This window comes from Tachyglossus aculeatus, chromosome 3 (genome assembly GCF_015852505.1).
Source record: "Tachyglossus aculeatus isolate mTacAcu1 chromosome 3, mTacAcu1.pri, whole genome shotgun sequence".
Classification (NCBI taxonomy): domain Eukaryota; kingdom Metazoa; phylum Chordata; class Mammalia; order Monotremata; family Tachyglossidae; genus Tachyglossus; species Tachyglossus aculeatus.
In genome coordinates this window covers 55,773,292-55,792,190 of record NC_052068.1, presented here as the reverse complement: position 1 = coordinate 55,792,190, position 18,899 = coordinate 55,773,292, and the positions used below count along the sequence as shown (strand labels likewise).

General features: G+C 44.2%; 1 protein-coding gene across 2 annotated transcripts in view; it reads right to left on the bottom strand.

The window, feature by feature from the left end:
- Window positions 1–11,357: 11,357 nt before the first annotated feature.
- NIPBL (NIPBL cohesin loading factor) overlaps window positions 11,358–18,899 on the bottom strand; it is a 346,458-nt gene continuing 338,916 nt past the window's right edge. The window contains exons 43-47 of one of the 2 annotated variants that reach the window (XM_038743871.1): window positions 17,552–17,698; window positions 16,913–17,190; window positions 15,235–15,409; window positions 12,361–12,546; window positions 11,358–11,800 (exon numbers count right to left, since the gene is read on the bottom strand). In XM_038743871.1, coding sequence (XP_038599799.1) covers window positions 11,435–11,800; window positions 12,361–12,546; window positions 15,235–15,409; window positions 16,913–17,190; window positions 17,552–17,698 — 1,152 coding nt within the window. In that variant the 3' untranslated portion in view covers window positions 11,358–11,434. Of the gene's footprint in view, window positions 11,801–12,319; window positions 12,547–15,234; window positions 15,410–16,912; window positions 17,191–17,551; window positions 17,699–18,899 lie in introns of both variants that reach the window. The other variant, XM_038743872.1, reaches the window with a different exon arrangement.

Sequence of the window (18,899 nt, the reverse complement as noted above, 5' to 3'; positions counted from 1 at the left end):
GTGTGCAGAGCACTGTACTAAGCACTTGGGAAGTACAAGTTGGCAACATATAGAGACAGTCCCTACCCAACAACGGGCTCACAGTCTAGAAATAAATAAATTGAGTTAAAAATAAATAAATAGGGCAAGTCAAGTGACTTGCCCAAGATCACACAGCAGACAAGGAGTAGGGGCTGTCTCCCCCTTACAGTGCTTTGCACATAGTAAGCGCTTAACAAATGCCATTATTATTATTATTATTATTATTCTAGACTGTGAGCCCGTTGTTGGGTAGGGACCGTCTCTGTTGCCGATTTGTGCTTCCCAAGCGCTTAGTACAGTGCTCCACACACAGTAAGCGCTCAATAAATAAGACAATGAGTGAATGAATGAAATGTCAGGCTCAGCAGGAATCCTGAAAATTGCTGTTAGCTGAGATGTGAGGCAGTGTTGCCTAGTAGAAAGAACACACGCTTGAGAGTCATCAGACTGGGTTCAAACTACCCAGCTTCACCACCATCAGCTCTGGGACCTTGGGAAAGGCACTTAACATAATAATAATAATAATAATAATAATAATGGCATTTGTTAAGTGCTTACTATGTGCAAAGCGCTGCTCTAAGCGCTGGGGGGAATACAAGGTGATCAGGTTGTCCCACGTGGGGCTCACAGTCTTAATCCCCATTTTTTAAAAAATGAGGTAACTGAAGCTCAGAGAAGTTAAGTGACTTGCCCAAGGTCACACAGCAAAAATGTGGCGGAGCCAGGATTCGGACCCATGCCCTCGGACTCCAAAGCCCGTGCTCTTTCCACTGAGCCATGCTGCTTCTCTGTGAGAAGCACTCTTATAATTATTATGTAATTGTAATTATGATCTAATTATTATATTAGAGAAGCAGTGTGGCTCCGCGGGATGAGCCCGGGCTTTGGAGTCGGAGGTCATGGGTTCAAATCCCGGCTCTGCCACTTCTCAGTTGTGTGACTTTGGGCAAATCACTTCACTTCTCTGGGCCTCAGTGACCTCATCTGTCAAATGGGGATGAAGACTGTGAGCCCCTGTGGGACAACCTGATCGCCTTGGAACCTCCCCAGCGCTTAAAACAGTGCTTTGCACATAGTAAGTGCTTAATAAATGCCATTATTATTATTATTATTATTATTATTGGACCCATCAAAGGAAGGAGATTCTATCCTCCTTCTCCTCCTCACCCCCACCACCAACAGCATCTAAGAGATATTCTGGTTCCTGTTTGTACATATTTTTTTTACTCCATTTATTTATTTATTTAATTTATTTGTACATATCTATTCTATTTATTTTATTTTGTTAGTATGTTTGGTTTTGTTCTCTGTCTCCCCCTTTTAGACTGTGAGCCCACTGTTGGGTGGGACTGTCTCTATGTTGCCAATTTGTACTTCCCAAGTGCTTAGTACAGTGCTCTGCACATAGCGCTCAATAAATACGATTGATTGACCACAGCCCACTTCTCTCTCCTCTCCCCACGCCCGCCAATTCACCTTCCCCAGGAGCAACAGGAACATTTTTTATTTCCAATGCTCCTGGCCCCCGAGCCAAAGTAACATTCATTCATTCAATCAATCAATCAGGCGATCGTATTTATTGAGCGCTTCCTGTGGGCAGAGACATTCCCAAGTCACTTCACTTCTCTGTGCCTGTTACCTCGTCTGTAAAACGGGGATTACGAGTGTGATCCCTATGTAGAGAAGGAGCGTGGCTCAGTGAAAAGAGCCCGGGCTTGGGAGTCAGAGGTCATGGGTTCGAATCCCAGCTCCGCCACTTGTCAGCTGTGTGACTTTGGGCAAGCCACTTAACTTCTCTGGGCCTCAGTGACCTCATCTGTAAAATGGGGATTAAGACTGTGAGCCCCCCGAGGGACAACCTGATCACCCTGGAACCTCCCCAGTGCTTTGCACATAGTAAGCGCTTAATAAATGCCATCATTATTATTATTATTATTATGTAGGACAAGGACTGTCCAACCCAATTTGCATGTATCCACCCCAATGCTTAGCACAGTGCCTGGTACATAGTAAGCGCTTAACAAATACCATCATCATCATTATTATTATTACATTCAACAGAGATTCCCAAACCCAAACTGCCTAGCTTACTGGAGCACACACCACACTAGTTCTCTAACACTACGACAAACCGATGTGTAACATCATGTTCCCCACATAACCGACATCCTTGGGAGCCTCCTGGCTTGGAGGCGGATCATAGAGTGGATTAATCAATCAATCGTATTTATTGAGCGCTTACTGTGCGCAGAGCACTGTACTAAGCGCTTGGGAAGTACAAGCAACATGATGAAAATGTGTAAGAGTCATCCTTTCTACAGCTAAAGGCACTGCTCTCAGACCCAATCCCTTACAACGTACAGAAGGCTTTTTCCTCTCTTGCCACCTCAGCAGTGCCTGTTACATAGTAAGCGCTTAACAAATACCATTATTATTATTATTATTATTATTACATTCAACAGAGATTACCATCATCATTACTATCATTATTTTCGAGATTCCCAAACCAAAACTGCCTAGATTACTGGAGCACACACCACACTAGTTCTCTAGGACTACGACGAACCAATGTGTAACATCATGTTCCCCATATAACCGGCTCCTGGCTTGGCGATGGATCATAGCAGCCTGGCTCAGTGGAAAGAGCCCGGGCTTTGGAGTCAGAGGTCATGGGTTCAAATCCCGCCTCCGCCACTTGTCAGCTGTGTGACTTTGGGCAAGTCACTTCACTTCTCTGGGCTTCAGTGACCTCATCTGTAAAATGAGGATGAAGACTGTGAGCCCCCCGTGGGACAACCTGATCACCTCGTAACCTCCCCAGTGCTTAGAACAGTGCTTTCCCCTTATTAAGTGCTTAATAAATGCCATCATTATTATGATTATCATAGAGTGGATTAAGCAACATGAACAAAAATGTGTAAGAGTCATCCTTTCTACAGCTAAAGGCACTGCTCTCAGACCCAATCCCTTACAACGTACAGAAGGCTTTTTCTCTCTTGCCACCTCAACAGTGCCTGTTACATAGTAAGCGCTTAACAAATACCATCACCATTATTATTATTACATTCAACAGAGATTACCATCATCATTATTATCATTATTTTCGAGATTCCCAAACCAAAACTGCCTAGCTTACTGGAGCACACACCACACTAGTTCTCTAGGACTACGACGAACCAATGTGTAACATCATGTTCCCCATATAACCGGCTCCTGGCTTGGAGACGCATCATAGCAGCGTGGCTCAGTGGAAAGAGCCCGGGCTTTGGAGTCAGAGGTCACGGGTTCAAATCCCGGCTCCGCCACTTGTCAGCTGTGTGACTTTGGGCAAGTCACTTCACTTCTCTGGGCTTCAGTGACCTCATCTGTAAAATGAGGATGAAGACTGTGAGCCCCCCGTGGGACAACCTGATCCCCTTGTAACCTCCCCAGTGCTTAGAACAGTGCTTTCCCCTTATTAAGCGCTTAATAAATGCCATCATTATTATGATTATCATAGAGTGGATTAAGCAACATGAAGAAAAACGTGTAAGAGTCACCCTTTCTACAGCTAAAGGCACTGCTCTCAGACCCAATCCCTTACAACGTACGGAAGGCTTTTTTCTCTCTTGCCACCTCAGCTGGTCTCTTACCCAAAGATCTAGATTTGACTCCGGGAACACAATCTTGATTGAAATGTCCTTGCTGATCGTGAAATATCTGCAATTAAGACTTTGACACAAGGCCTCCTTAAGGCGCAAGTAGGCAAGGACTAACGGGAGAATTGCAGACCACTGCAAACCCATGACCTTTCTGCTACTCTCTGCTCTCTGACACAGTAGATGACAAAAAGGACAAAGGGCTTTAGGTCTGTTTGACGCATCCAGAATAAGATAATAGTAATGGCATTTATTAAGTGCTTAGTATGTGCAAAGCACTGTTCTAAGCGCTGGGGAGGTTACAAGGTGATCAGGTTGTCCCACGGAGGGCTCACAGTCTTCATCCCCATTTTACAGATGAGGTAACTGAGGCCCAGAGAAGTGAAGTGACTTGCCCAAAGTCACACAGCTGACAAGTGGCGGAGCCGGGATTTGAATCATGACCTCTTGACTCCAAAGCCAGTGTTGTTTCCACTGAGCCACGCTGGTTGGTTACATAGGGAAGCAGCATGGCTCAGTGGGAAAAGCCTGGGCTTTGGAGTCAGAGGTCATAGGTTCAAATCCCAGTTCTGCCAACTGTCAACTGTGTGACTTTGGGCAAGTCACTTCACTTCCCTGTGCCTCAGTTACCTCATCTGTAAAATGGGGATTAAGACTGTGAGCCCCCCATGGGACAACCTGATCACCTTGTTACCTCCCCAGCACTTAGAACAGTGCTTTGCACATAGTAAGTGCTTAATAAATGCCATCATTATTATATTTTTATTATATCTAGTAACAGGATTTATCTTCTCTTGCACCTGAGGTGAAGAATCGTATTTCCCATTCTTCCCACTGATTAAAATATTTCTCTTAGGGGAATTCATTTTAGATTGGGGGAGCGGGTGTCAGCAGAACAGCACCAGAGTGAAAGGTGCACGAGAAGCAGCGTGGCTCAGTGGAAAGAGCCCGGGCTTTGGAGTCAGAGGTCATGGGTTCAAATCCCAGCTCCTCCACTTGTCAGCTGTGCGCCTTTGGGCAAGTCACTTAACTTCTCTGGGCCTCAGTTCCCTCATCTGTAAAATGGGGATGAAGACTGTGAGCCCCCCATGGGACAACCTGATCACCTTGTAACCTTCCCAGTGCTTAGAATAATAATAATAATTATTATAATAATGATGGCATTTATTTAGCACTTACTATGTGCAAAGCACCGTTCTATGTGCTGGGGAGGTTACAAGATGATCAGGTTGTCCCATGGGGGGCTCACAGGCTTCATCCCCATTTTACAGATGAGGGAACTGAGGCACAGAGAAGTGAAGTGACTTGCCCAAAGTCACACAGCTGACAGTTGGCGGAGCCGGGATTTGAACCTCATGACCTCTGACTCCAAAGTCCGGGCTCTTTCCACTGGGCCACGCTGCTTCTCATTCCCTACATTGAGGAATTTAGAGGTTAAAAAAACATTAAAACAATGCCTCTCAGGCTATCATAATGGAAAATAACGGTCAGATTTTTAAGAGAAGACAGGACTGGGCACTGAATTGTTAAATTCTGAGGGTGTGATGATTTGATTTTTAAGGATAAACTACGAACCACTAAGAACAGTGCTTTGCGCATAGCAAGCGCTTAATAAATGTCATTATTATTATTATTATTCCTTCCCCTTCTCACCCAACCCAAACAGCGAGATCCAATCAAGGGAAGGGCCTACTTGCCCAAAGCTTTTGAACTGAAACAGAACAAGCCCTCATCTGGGGTCACCATCTGCCATTTTGGCCATTCACGTTGTTACTTGAGCCCTCGGTGAATTTAAGTGAGGCAGAGGCTCCCAGAAAACTACGTCCCATTGAACTTACCTAGAAGAAGGAGTCTCCTTCCACTGCATTTTCGCACAGAGGAAACGTGGAGACCAAGGAAGTGGACACCCCAGGCCACTCCTCCGTGCGTGGCTCGGTTCCCTCGGTGCTTCTGTTTGCCACTCTCGGGTAGTTTCACGACTGTGGCTTAAAGCAGAACCAGTGTGGGGCTCAGGGAATGCACCACAAGAACAGTCGGATGTGCCCATTTCCCAGGCCTGGTACATCTGGAGTTGGGCACACCAAAGACCCAAAGAGACAGTCCCGAAACTCACGTCACATACGGGTCTGCCTGGGCCCAGACGGCTTCCAAACTCGGCCTCTCCTGCTAGGCTCCCTAAGGATGGGTCAGGTTCTGGAAATACGTGGCCGACGGAGTCACCGGGAATGCCTCCGGCCACTTCCGCTGCCCCACCCCCGGATTTGACCGTTTGGCTTTCATCTAATTAAAAAAAAATGGTAGCCGGAAGAGACGCCTGCTCTTGCTTGGCCTGGAAGAAATGAGAGGATGGCAGGGTTCTGAGAGGTAGCCGGGATAGACTTCTTAGGAAGAAAATCCACACCCAGGTGAACTATGTTGTAATGTTTCCTATTCACTAGAAGGGTTCAGCTTTTGGGCTCTGCCCCCACATTATCCACCCCCTTAATTCCAAGAAATGGTCCCATTCCATGTTGGTTTATTTGCTTTCTTTCAATGGTTTGTCAGCTGTCCTTCCGACCAATCTGTTGGCAAAGATACGAGCAAACTCCTCCCCGAAGACAGGCCGAAATAGACCTGAGAGTCGGAGGCTCTGACAGACGGCCAGACTAGTTTTTAAGACTGCTAATTTTCTTCGTACTAATCACTTAGCACAGTGCTCTTGCACACAGGAAGTGCTCAAATACCAATTGATTATTCAAAACAGAATTAAAGCAGGTCATCTTTCCAAACACAAACCCCTCAGGACTCTCTTAGGGCCTGTGAATCCTCCGGGGACCTCTCCAGCTGCCTAGGGCATCTGTGGGCTGGGATTTACTCCAGATTGGACAGTGCCCGCTAAAGCTATGTGCCAGGGGAGCAACTCGGGCCCGCAAAAAGGTGCTTGAGGTTTGTACTTCACGATGGCATTTGCCCACCGTGAGGAATCGGAGGAAGCAGTGTGGCCTAGTAGAAAGAACGGGCCTGGGAGTGGGAGGCCCTGGCTCCTAATACCTGCTTGTGACCTTGGGTAAGTCGCTTAACTTCTCTGTACCTTAGTTTCCTCATCTGCAAAATGAAGATTAAATGCCTGTTCTCCCTTATACTTAGACCAAGTACCCTAAAGCGCTTAGCACAGTGCTCTGCACACAGTAAGTGCTCAGTAAATACGACAGTGAACGAATGTGAGACCTGGTTATCTATTACCCTAACGGCTACCTTTACAGTGCTTGGAACATTGTAAGTGCTTAACAAATAATAATAATAATAATAACGATGGCATTTATTGTCAATAAAGTTGGCATCTTACCTCCTTCCCTTCCCCACAGCACCTGTATATATGTTTGTACATATTTATTACTCTATTTTACTTGTACATATCTATTCTATTTATTTTATTTCGTTAGTATGTTTTGGTTTTGTTCTCTGTCTCCCCCTTTTTAGACTGCGAGCCCACTGTTGGGTAGGGACTGTCTCTATATGTTGCCAACTTGTACTTCCCAAGAAATTAGTACAGTGCTCTGCACACAGTAAGCGCTCAATAAATACGATTGATTGATTGATTTATTAAGGGCTATGTGCAAAGCACTGTTCTACGCGCTACCACCATCACTATTATTAGAGCTACCCGCTTTCCAGAGCCGCCCCGCCTCACACAGAGGCTTGCTGTTTTCCCCAAACATTTCCTGGTTCGGTTCCATCTTGCCTTCAAAACTTCAACCCAGACAGCCGGAGAAATGAGTTCTCACTCCAAGACGAGCTCAGGAAAGATAGTGGCTACACACAGTCCCATTTCCACCCTAAGAGGGGCCACACGCAGGAAACTATAAATACGATTGAATGAATTGAATGAATAATGAACCTGGGGAGCCACCAGAAACAGAACCAAGATGACCTAGTGGGATATATGAGCTCAACCACTCAATTTCTTGGGATTGGAGTAGAAATCAAATGGATAGGCTAAATGTGAAACTGTAGCTCAACATGACTCATAAAAATTGGGCGGTGGAAGGACAGCCACAAAACACAAGGGAGGTAGAGCTTGACAGGCCCAAAGGGGAGGGAGTTTGGCATTATATTAAGACCACATGCACTGCACAGAAAAGTTGCCACCTGGCCTGCTCTGAATGAAGGACATCGCCTCAGGATCAATATCACTCCGGTATCAATCAACTGTATTACCGAGAAACCCTGCTAATATCAGTTTATTCAACGTTTTATACAATACCACCTCTATTTCCCAAGTAGATGCTTAAATGTTTTGGTTTTTTTTTTAGCTAAAATAAGATAATTTGGACCAGATTAACTCAAAAAGCTTTTCCCCAAGGTTTTATTGTGCAATCTACTACACTAAGGACGGCATCCCGTGCGTCGGCTGTTACGACCCAAATGCTGTGAACTCTCCCTGCCTGAGGCGTGTGGGGACTTTACAGTCAAAACAGAAATTTGGAAGATGTCAATTTTGGGCTTCTGGTCTTGGGTGATGGCTGAAGACCAACCATCTTCCAACCAAACCAACCATAACCAACCAAAAAATGGAAAAAATTTTCCATTTTTGAATGGAAAAATTCAAAGGGCATTAACTGGAGAAATTGAAAACAGGGAAAGAGATGGAGAGACCTTTGGAGTGTTTGCCCTAAGATAGCTTGGGGAGCCACGGAAATTAGAATCAGACGTCCTGGACCGAATCAGGCTGACATCTCACTAGATCCTTATTTGAAAAACTGTGAACAGCAGGGACTTGAGTTTTTGGCTATAAACCTGCTGCCTTTTGTAGAGAGAGATAACTATTAAACAATCCAGGGGCTACCACGGTCAACATACGAGGTGGGCAAGATAACAGATTCCCATCTAGTCAGTCTTGTCTTAATGTTGAACCAAAATTTCCTAGAAGCCTCCTAAGAAAAATAGCTTTTCTTGGTCAATGGTTTCAAAACGTACAAGAGTCGTAAGGATGTTCAAAGAACGAATCCGTCCACCGAAACAGCCAGAGAGGCACCTCTGGGTGGTTTCGTGAGTCTACGGACTAATTTCCCTTCATTCGGGTTGCATCTGTTTTGGCAATTCTTATATCGAGTGGTCCGGCCCCAGGGCCGAACTTGGTGAACCGAAAGGACCGACTTGGTGTGTATTTCACAAGTTTTAGGATTGTGTATTTTACAAGTTTTAGGATCTCGGCAAATCGCCGAGACACCTTCCGTCATAAAGTCACAGAACCATGATCCTTTAAAAATCTTAAGACGCAATAACTCTTTTGCATCTACTGTGGTGGATGCCTAGCCCTTTATGGCTGTTCACAGCCTGTATGATAAGGGCCGGATGAAGCCAAAATTAAGCAGGAGTGACGACCAGGCAAAATGCTGGAAAACTGGCATGTGAGAAGCAGCGTGGCCCTGGTGGGAGCCAGAGGATCTCGGTTCTAATCCCGCCTCTGCCACTGGCCCGCTGGGCGATTCTGGGCAAATCACTGAATCAATCAATCAATCAATGGTATTTATTGCGCGCTCACGTGTGCAGAGCACTGTACTAAGCACTGGAAGAGTACAATATAACAGAGTTGAGAGACACGTTCCCTACCCACCACGAGCTTCCTCCTCTGTGCTTCCGTTTCCTCACCTATAAAACAGGGATTCAATATCCGTCCTGCGGTCGTGGGACGGCGACCGCGTCCGGCCTGATTATCTTGAATCTACTTCAGTGCTCGGCACATAGTGAGCGCTTAACAAATCACATAATTGTCGGTGTGTGAAAAAACACAAGCATCAAAGGCACTTAACCCAGTTTGCAGATAGGGCAGAGTTGCATAAATTAATACTTAATCCTATTTCTACGCCCCCACCCTGCCACTGCATCAGTAAAACCCAAACGAACATTTCTTCCAAACCCCCCCCAAAAACTACCTTCCCCCAGAATTAGCTCGTCGCACAACCGAGGGAACCACATGGACGACTGATTAAGGAAGATGGGGAGACACTCCTTTAGAGACAACGTTCGAGCCGGTGAAACAGATTATTCCCCACAGGAGCGATTTACTAATTAGATTCTGAGGAGTTCTTAGTTATTTCAGTTTAATGGATTTGTACAAGAAAGCGTTTCGCAAGAACGTCAACCAACCCTCACAAATGGCTCACTAGGACTTTGTGCGCTGGGTTCTAAAACCCTAGCATTCCACCACACGTCAGATGGGTTAAAAAACAGAGCGGTTTATTTGCAATTGCACCTATTTTGAAAATTCAAGGTGGCTGGTTTCTTAAAATAGCCGCCCCCCCGCCACCCCGCCCGCTCCCGTAACTTTAGAAGCTATTAACTCTCTCCACGTGCGTCACCGGGGTACAGCAGCCATCAAGCGGGTTTCTCGACCTATTCAATAGACGTTCGTGGCAACGCGTAGGGATACAGATAACTGGCTCCTCAAAGAGTCAGGATACAACTTTTAGTGTATAAAAGGAGAAAACATTTCAATTAGTAAAAAATATTCTAATATACAAACAGCAGTCAAAAAGATTCATTTGTGAAAGAATGCAGAATAATTACCACGTTTCATACTCATCCTCACCCCCGGATTATTCGGAAATAAAACTCTACAATTTTTAACCAAGAGAAATGCCGGTTATCCAAAATAGAGCCGTTGCTAAATTTTTCCCCGCCCCCCGCCCCCAAGTTGAAACTTTTTTAAAATGACCATTTTTGACATCATTAGAAAGAAATTGAAGCATACAAGGAATAAACTAGAGTTTCTTTTTATATCAAAATGTACTCTTGAAAATGTGTTTGGCACAGTGCTAAATCATATATTGTTAACTCTAAATATTGCAGGATACAATAAAACCCTGGAGTTATTGGTGTTCACGCCCTTGGACGGGGTGAAAAGCAGAGATACCAATTATTCAGCGTCAGCCTATACAAACGGTATAAACAGTAGTTTACGTCTTGCTCGGAAAACCACCGAAATAGTCCATTTTACAGAAGAGACTGCAAAATAATATAAATGGGTTTAAACAGATCTTTACAATAAGAAATTCAAATGGAAACAGACAAGTAACAAAGAGAAGTAAAAAAATTTATTGCAGTATTCATTCCCCCAGATAGCCTGGGGATCCCTTTTCTCGTATTATTTCAGGGTGACCTAATACATCAAAATCTACATTTACAAAAACTCCTCCTGCAAGTAGGTCAGAGATACTGCATGCTTTTTTTTGTTTCGTTTTGTTTTTCAACAGAATAAATTATATTTCCAGGAGCTTCCGCCATTTTACAGCCTGGAAAAAAGACAATGCCTTCCTGGAAACTGGGCTAAGCTAAAGAAAGCCATCCGCTGCTAGGTTAAACTCCAAGAACACTTTATTAAGAACATTAACAGACTAATTTCCAACATTCACTTGTTTATTTTTTTTTTTTTAAACAGAAAGTTTTTTTTTTCAAGATATAAACAATTTTTGTTAAACTATAATACAGTGGGAGTAGAAATGAACTGAGAAGTTTCTGCTGCACAACAGCGAAGGAAGCTCCCACGAAAACGTTTACCAAACATTTCCTCCTTTTCTCCCGCGCCCCAGGTTCCATTCTCACTCTTCGGAAAAAGAAAAACCGATTTTTTTTTGTGTGTTTTTGCCAGCACGTTGCCGTTGCCAGGTTTCTCTGGGTTTGTCTTTGTGTGGGTGTGTGTCTGTGTGTGCGCGCGTGTGGGTGTGTGTTTTGTGGGGTTTTTTTGTGTGTGTGTTTTCCCAATTCCTGTCAATTTGGCTGCACGTACAAATTCATTAGCTGGAAGTCCCATCCTTGGCGGCGTACAGCGATCGTAAAGTGTGAACCACTTTATTAGTCAGTTTATTAGCACTCGTTAGAGCAATCTTTTTGTAAATAACGTCTGCCTCTTTAACAGTGTCTACCCAAGGCACCAGTTTGCGGCCATCGCGGCGCTTAGCCTCAGTCCAGGAGCCACTGTAGGAGCCCGCCATCCACTGAACACTGAAGCCGTGGCTGGTTTTCTGCACTACTCTTGCAATTTGCGGTCGGTCTTTGTACTTTGGACAGCAAAGAGCGATGACATCCATGACATCAACACTTTCATTCATCTGTGCTGCCAACTCCGTAGAGTCTGAATTTCGTTTTGACCTTCTCAATGACTAAAACATTGGGGGGAAAAAAGACCAAGTGTTACACGAAAGAACTTTAGTGAAATTATTGCTTTTATTGCTTTTAATCCCTTGACGCCGGGAGGTGGGATTTCCCGGCACACTTCCATTGCCGGCAATGAGACGCACCGTGACCGCCAGCGCCAAGGGGTTAACATATCCTTGTAAAACCACATACTCTTAATTTGTACCCGTGTCTTTTACTCTTATTGATATATAAAATTATATATACACATGAACCATAAAGCTACATAAAAACTTGGCAACAATAAAAAGGATAACACACACACAGTACATTCCAAAGGAAAATTAATAACCCTTTATATGGGATAAATCTCATTTTCTGGGTTGGTTTTTTATTGTCTTTTCTGTTAAGCTTTCTACAAAAGATGTATAAACGGTTAAGTAGAGAATCTCTATCTACAAAATGCTTTCTCATGTGGATTACATTACTCGTTGTACATTTAATAGAATAGACTGACAGGTATAAGCACATAAAAATCATTTTACGTAATACGCTGCGAAATACGTTGACTCCTCCTCCGCCTCACCCCTGAAGTGCCTCCTCCTCTATCCTCCCCATCACTTTCATCATCCTCTGTCTCAGCTGCATTATTTTTAGGGCTGCCTCCTCCAAGCAGCGAGGTAATTGCTTTGTTCCGGGCGTTTGTGCTAGCAGATACCTCCCCCTCTTCTTCTTCTTCGTCGGGATCCAAATGTTCCATAAGGAGTTTGAACTGCGGAGAGATACGTCCGATTAGCGGTCGCTTCAACACGGGCCACGCGGACGGCGTCTCGCCGAGCTCGAGAGAAGCGATGGAGCGAGGCTTTCCGAGGACACCCGGTCGGGGGCCGTCAAAACGCCCCTGTCACCACCGCGTATGGCGGCTGGATGATTTCCCGGTTCGAGAGACGCTCGGCAAGAGCACCGCCCCTCGCCCTCTTGAAAAACAAATCAATCTCTGCTATTTGGGAAGCGCTTACTATGGGCCAGGCTCTGTACTAAGCGCTGGGGTAGAGACACGACAAGTTGGACGCAGTCCGCGTCCCACAACGGGCTCACGGTCTTAATCCCCATTTTACAGGTGAGGTCACCGAGGCCCAGAGAGGTGAAGTGACTGGCCCGAGGTCACACAGCAGGCAGGTGGCAGAGCCGGAATTAGAACCCAGGTCCTTCGGACTCCCAGGGCTGGGCTCTAACCAGCAGACCACACTGCTCCTGCTGAGTGTGGGCCAGCTCCAATGGGGGCAACTAGCCCCATGGCCTCCGGGATGGGGGAGATGACTCATCTGCCCGCCATGGAACCAGATATTCATTCATTCATTCATTCAATCGTACTTATTGAGCGCTTACTGTGTGCAGAGCACTGTACTAAGCGCTTGGGAAGTACAAGTCGGCAACATATAGAGACAGTCCCTGCCCAACAATGGGCTCACAGTCTAGATGGGGGAGACAGACAACAAACTAAAACATATTAACAAAATAAAATAAATAGAATCAATATTTACAAGTAAAATAGAGTAATAAATATGTACAAACATGTATACGCATATACAGGTGCTGGGGAGAGGGGGAGGAGGGGGAGAGGAAGGAGGGGGCTCAGTCTGGGAAGGCCTCCTGGAGGAGGTGAGCTCTCAGTAGGGCTTTCATTCATTCAATCATATTTATTGAGTGCTTACTGTGTGAAGATCACTGTACTAAACGCTTGGGAAGTACAAGTCGGCAACATATAGAGACGGCCCCTACCCATAGAAGGGGGAGACAGACAACAGGACAAAACATGTAGACAGGTGTCAGAATCGGCAGAACAAATAGAATTAAAGCTATATGCAAGACCCTACGCAAAGAACGTGCTTGAAGATGGGCAGCATCACATAGGGCAAGGTAGAAAAGCTGCGGGGCCTAGTGGAAAGAGCCAAGCCTGGAAGTCCGAGGACCTGAGTTCTAATCTCGGCTCTACCACTTACCTGCTCTGTGTCTTTGCACATGTCACTTAACTTTTCTGGGCCTGTTTCCTCATCTATAAAATAGTAGGGATTCAATACCTGTTCTCCCTCTCCCTTAAAATAATAATAATGGCGGCATTTATTAAGCGCTTACTATGTGCAAAGCACTGTTCTAAGCGCTGGGGAGTTTACAAGGTGATCACGTTGTCCCACCTGGGGCTCACAGTCTTAATCCTCATTTTACAGATGAGGGAACTGAGGCACAGAGAAGTGAAGTGACTTGCCCAAAGTCACACAGCTGACAAGCGGCGGAGCCGGGATTTGAACTGATGACCTCTGACTCCAAAGCCCGGGCTCTTTCCACTGAGCCACGCTGCAACCGTGAGCTCCCTGGGGAAGAGGGATTGTATCTGGCCTGATTATTCTGAATTTACGCCAGTGCCTAGTACGGGGACTGGCAACATAGTAAGTACTTAAATAACACTATCATGCAATATTCAGAGAAGTCCCCTTCCCACTACCTTGAATATTCAGAAACCTACTTTAAATGGGTAGTCCCCATAATTTATTTTGGTAGCAAACTATACTTTAAAAACTACTGCCCTAAAGTCCACTGAAAATACTTGCCCGGTGGAGTAACTGAAAACTAAATTTGTTCAGTTTTCACCCTAAGTATTTGTCGCTTTAGTACAGATCAGTTCAAGATAAATACTAAGTTTCCACTGGAAAAAACAGTCCTCTCTGAAACAATCTATGCTTTTAAGGGATTTCTTTTTGGTTAGATAAATGCTCACAAGGGCTTCACAGAATGCACATATTTAGAAGGTGCTCAAAAAAACCCCATTCCCACTGCCAAGGAGAATTTTCTAATTCTAGAAGAAAGCAAGAACCAGAGAGTAGGAGATAATCAAGCTTAAAATTACACAGAGACAGAGACAGAGTGTAGTGTATATATGTAAATGAAACTGATCTCCAAAGTGAATTCCAACTGATACTTTGGTAAATAGAGGAATCGTTTTTAGTAGGGTTTATTTCATCTGACCTTAGAACCCAAACTGTGGTGCAAGTGTGACTTCATCAGTTACCACCCAGACTTCTTATTTCTGTAATAACTTTTCTGTAACTATTACAGAAATAACTATTTCTGTAATAACTTGTACTTCCCAAGTGCTTAGTACAGTGCTCTGCACACAGTAAGTGCTCAATAAATACGATTGATTGATTGATTGATTGGTTAATAATAAGTTGGAGGTTCTCCTGCAGGTGAACAGGCATGTCTTGCAGGTGGTCAAAGTGGATGGCGACCACAGCTCCACCTTTGTGTGATCACAACATGGAGTGGATCATCGGTTAGTGGCCTTCCCTGTTCAGTTCTGTCCTCCTTTCTGAAACTGAAGACACACATACGCACACCCACACCAAAAAAAAAAAAATTGTTCAAATGAAAGAATTTGGGGGGGCGGTGGTTCATTACTCACATCTAGATACTGTTTTACTATACTCCTCTTCACATCTTCAGTGATTCTGGAATTAGCCATATCACTCCGCAGGAAATCCAGGGTCTGTTTCGGATGGAAATGAACTCCCGTCTTCCTGTTTATCGCCTTATCATATACTTTTGCAGATTCAGAAGGAGAATATTTCTGAATTTTACTGTTCAGGGAAAACCAACAAAAAAAGCACCAACATTTAATTTTTTTCAAGTTTTAATACTTCAGGAAATCTTCCTCCACCGATCCATTTATTTGAATATGTGAATATCAATAAAGGAGCTTTAACCATCTACTACCAAACAGATTTCACTTTTGGAACTCCACCCTATAGTTGACAGGGCACAAGTATTTAAGAACAGTTACCATAGTAGAGGGCAACATGGACAAGATCAAAGAAAATGCCAATATAAGAAATATACTTGAGGCCTTTGCCACCTGGGAAAGGGTTAAGATATGTCCAAACACAAAATATTGGCATAAAGATAGGACGCATCAGTCATTTTCAAAGTTAGGTTGTATTCTTCTGAATGTAAGTAACTTTAAAAAGCAGCAGGGGAAATTTCAGAAATAAGTATGTGGTGATGTGATGATGAAGCTTTTCTCTGCTTGCATAGACCTCAAGTTCTTCTAGGATCTGAATATTGGTTGCAAATAATTAAGTGAAATACCGCTGCCACGCTCTAGCCACAATATATACTACCCGGGAGTGCCTCTCCCAAAGATTTCCACATAAGAACCACATAAGACAAAGGAACCCCCCGACCCTGTTCAAACGACCATATAAGATTTGAAGTAGGAGTCGCTGGATGAAGGAAAAACAAGTCAAGAGGAAGAAAGTACGCCGTTTTGGGAATGAACAAAGATGATGCCAAAGTCCCTTTCGGGGTCACAGAAAGGGACCAACAGAAAACTGAACTAAGAATCGGGAGCTCGTCCTGATCATCAATCGTATTTATTGAGCCCTGATGCCCGACAAAGGTGATAGCAGCCAAAAAAACATCTTGGGAGTCATGAAAATGAAAACACTTGGAATGTGTCCAATGGCAGGTCTGTATTTGGTTACGGTTCACCTGCAGGGCTCTGCACCCAAATTCAGAGTTCAAAGGAATGGGGGCCATTAAGAGGGGGTGAGGGAGTGGGAGGGATGTCACTTGGAAAAACATTCCCACTCAGGACTGTCGTATGACGAGAACAAGCACGCAGCTGATACATGGCAAAGGGAAAGCCTGAGTGAAACAATCAGCTTTAAGAGCTGATGATCCAACAGGCTAAATTAAAGGGGAAAATCGGCCGGAGGAAAGAGGCACGTACATTTGCTTCACTCCAACCCCTAATGTGTGTGAAACTCAAGGGCCTCTAAGCACCTGTCCACGTTAGTAACTCCAGACCTTACATTAGAGGAGTCAGGAATTCATGCAACAAAAAGGGAAAAGATACAGGGATGCAGCTGAAATAAGGTCTGGGGCAGCTCGGACAATTCTTGGGCTTCGGCCTCCTTTCGGGTCTGACGGTTGGAAATCATTTTAACGTGACTCCCAGCAGAGACCTTTGGAGATCCCGGGCATTGGACGCATCCTATTCAACACACGAGTACGTGAAAACTAAATGAAATCAAACCACCCACATTCCCTTAAAGCCTGTACTCTCATTTACTGCTTCTTACCTATCAGAGAATCCACAAAGGTTCTTTAAATGTTGCTTTAACATCAGAAGCAATAGAATTCCCTGGGAGACGTTTGCAAATTCAATTAAAGGAGTTGAATTGTCCGGTAAGCACTTCATCACAGCATTTACATCGTCTTCTTCGTCAGAGTCCAACTCGGCTTCTACCCGCTTCCGGGACTTCCGAGGCTTGGAAACCTCTTCCTCGCTGTCGTTCTCAGAGGCGCTCTCCTCAGCAGGGGATGGCTTCCTCTCTTTCCTTTTGTCCTTTACCATTGACTGAAAGAGAGACGAGATGGACACCGAGTAAGCGCTAAGCGAGCAGGGAACAAACACTCCAAGATACTCTAGATCTTTCCCAAATGATTGAGTATCCTTCTAGAGTGGAAACTCTTGGAAGGTAGGGATCATATCTATCAACTCTACTGTATTGTACTCTCCCAATCTTTTCCTACAGGGCTCTGTAACAGTAAATGTTCCATACACACCACAGACTGATTGATTTAAGAGTAATACAATGCAGCTAAGAATTTAAGCACACAGAGGGGCTAGTCAAATAAATCCAGGATTTCAACATTCTGTCCATTTGCTGATGGTTTTGAATGCCCTTACCCTAAATACAGTGTCGCATCAAACTTACCTCCTTGAATGACTGCAGTAGGTTACTACCAGAAACCGATAATGTGATGTCTATATGATGCATGATGAACAGAGGCTCTTCCTGGGTCTGGTAAGGAAAACATGCCAGATTGTCCGCAATATACAGGAGCATGTTCACCTCGGTTTTCTGTAGATGGAAAAAAAAAAAGGACAGATTTTTAACTAGCACACAGAATACTGAACAAATATACCCATTTAGCGAATTGATATTCTATTAAAATTGTTTTTCTTCGGTTTTATGGATAAAGTCTTGAATGAAAAAAAAAAAAGGGCCAAAACCCATAGCCTACAGTAGTATCTGATGCTTGGAATATTCCACACTGCCTAATGGAGGGGGGCAAAACCTTGACCTTCAAACTTGAGGGATTTCCCAATTTTTCTGTTTATGCGGGCATTCACCGGAAAACATATCATTTGATTTGGCAATTTTACTACAGCTCTGTAAACTGTGCTTTTAAATGCTTTGAATTTTCAACTGTTTAATCCCTCTGGGCAGTTGGTCAATAGAACTATTATTTGGTTCTCAAAATCAGGCTGTGCTTGCAGCGCTGACATTTTGTGCACGAAACGGGTTGCTACTCCCGATGGAAATCTTAACAATGTGGCAACAACGTCAGCAAAGAATAGGTAACTTTGGCAAACCCTGGATAAACGAAGTGCCTCTCAGAAAGGGTATTTAATAATCTGTGGCTTTAAAGCCAGAAAATAAAGCAGGATTTTCACATTAACCACCCCCCACAAAAAAACCCAAAAACCCAACATTAAAAATGATTTAAAAAGTTATTGAGTAAATACAGGAAAGTGTGTTAAAAGGTCTTAAGAGAAAAGGTCTTGAGAAGCCGCGTGGCTTTGTGGATTGGGCCCGGACTTGGGAGTTAGAAGGACCTGGGTTCTAATCCTGACTTCACCACTTGTCTGCTAGGTGATCGTAGGCAAGTAAGTTCTCTGTGTCTCACTTCCCTCATCTGTAAAATGGGGATTGATGTGGGAATGATGTGGGACGTGGATCGTGTCCAACCTTGCACCTGCTCCAGTGCTTACTTTAGCGCCTGACACAAAGTAAGCGCTACAAATACCATTTAAAAAAAACCCCCAAAAACTTTACTGGATTTGGAATTGGCATTGTCGGTTTTGCTAAAATTAAACCCTCCAGTTGAAGGACCTTAGTATTTCCAGCTAAGGCCCAGGAGGAAGAGATGCTTGCACTGTTTTTACTTTACTGCCCTCTGTATATGAAAAACACAGCAGCAGCTTGATGGGCCTCGTCTATGGAATAATAATAATAATAATAATAATAATAATAATAATAATAATAATGGCATTTATTA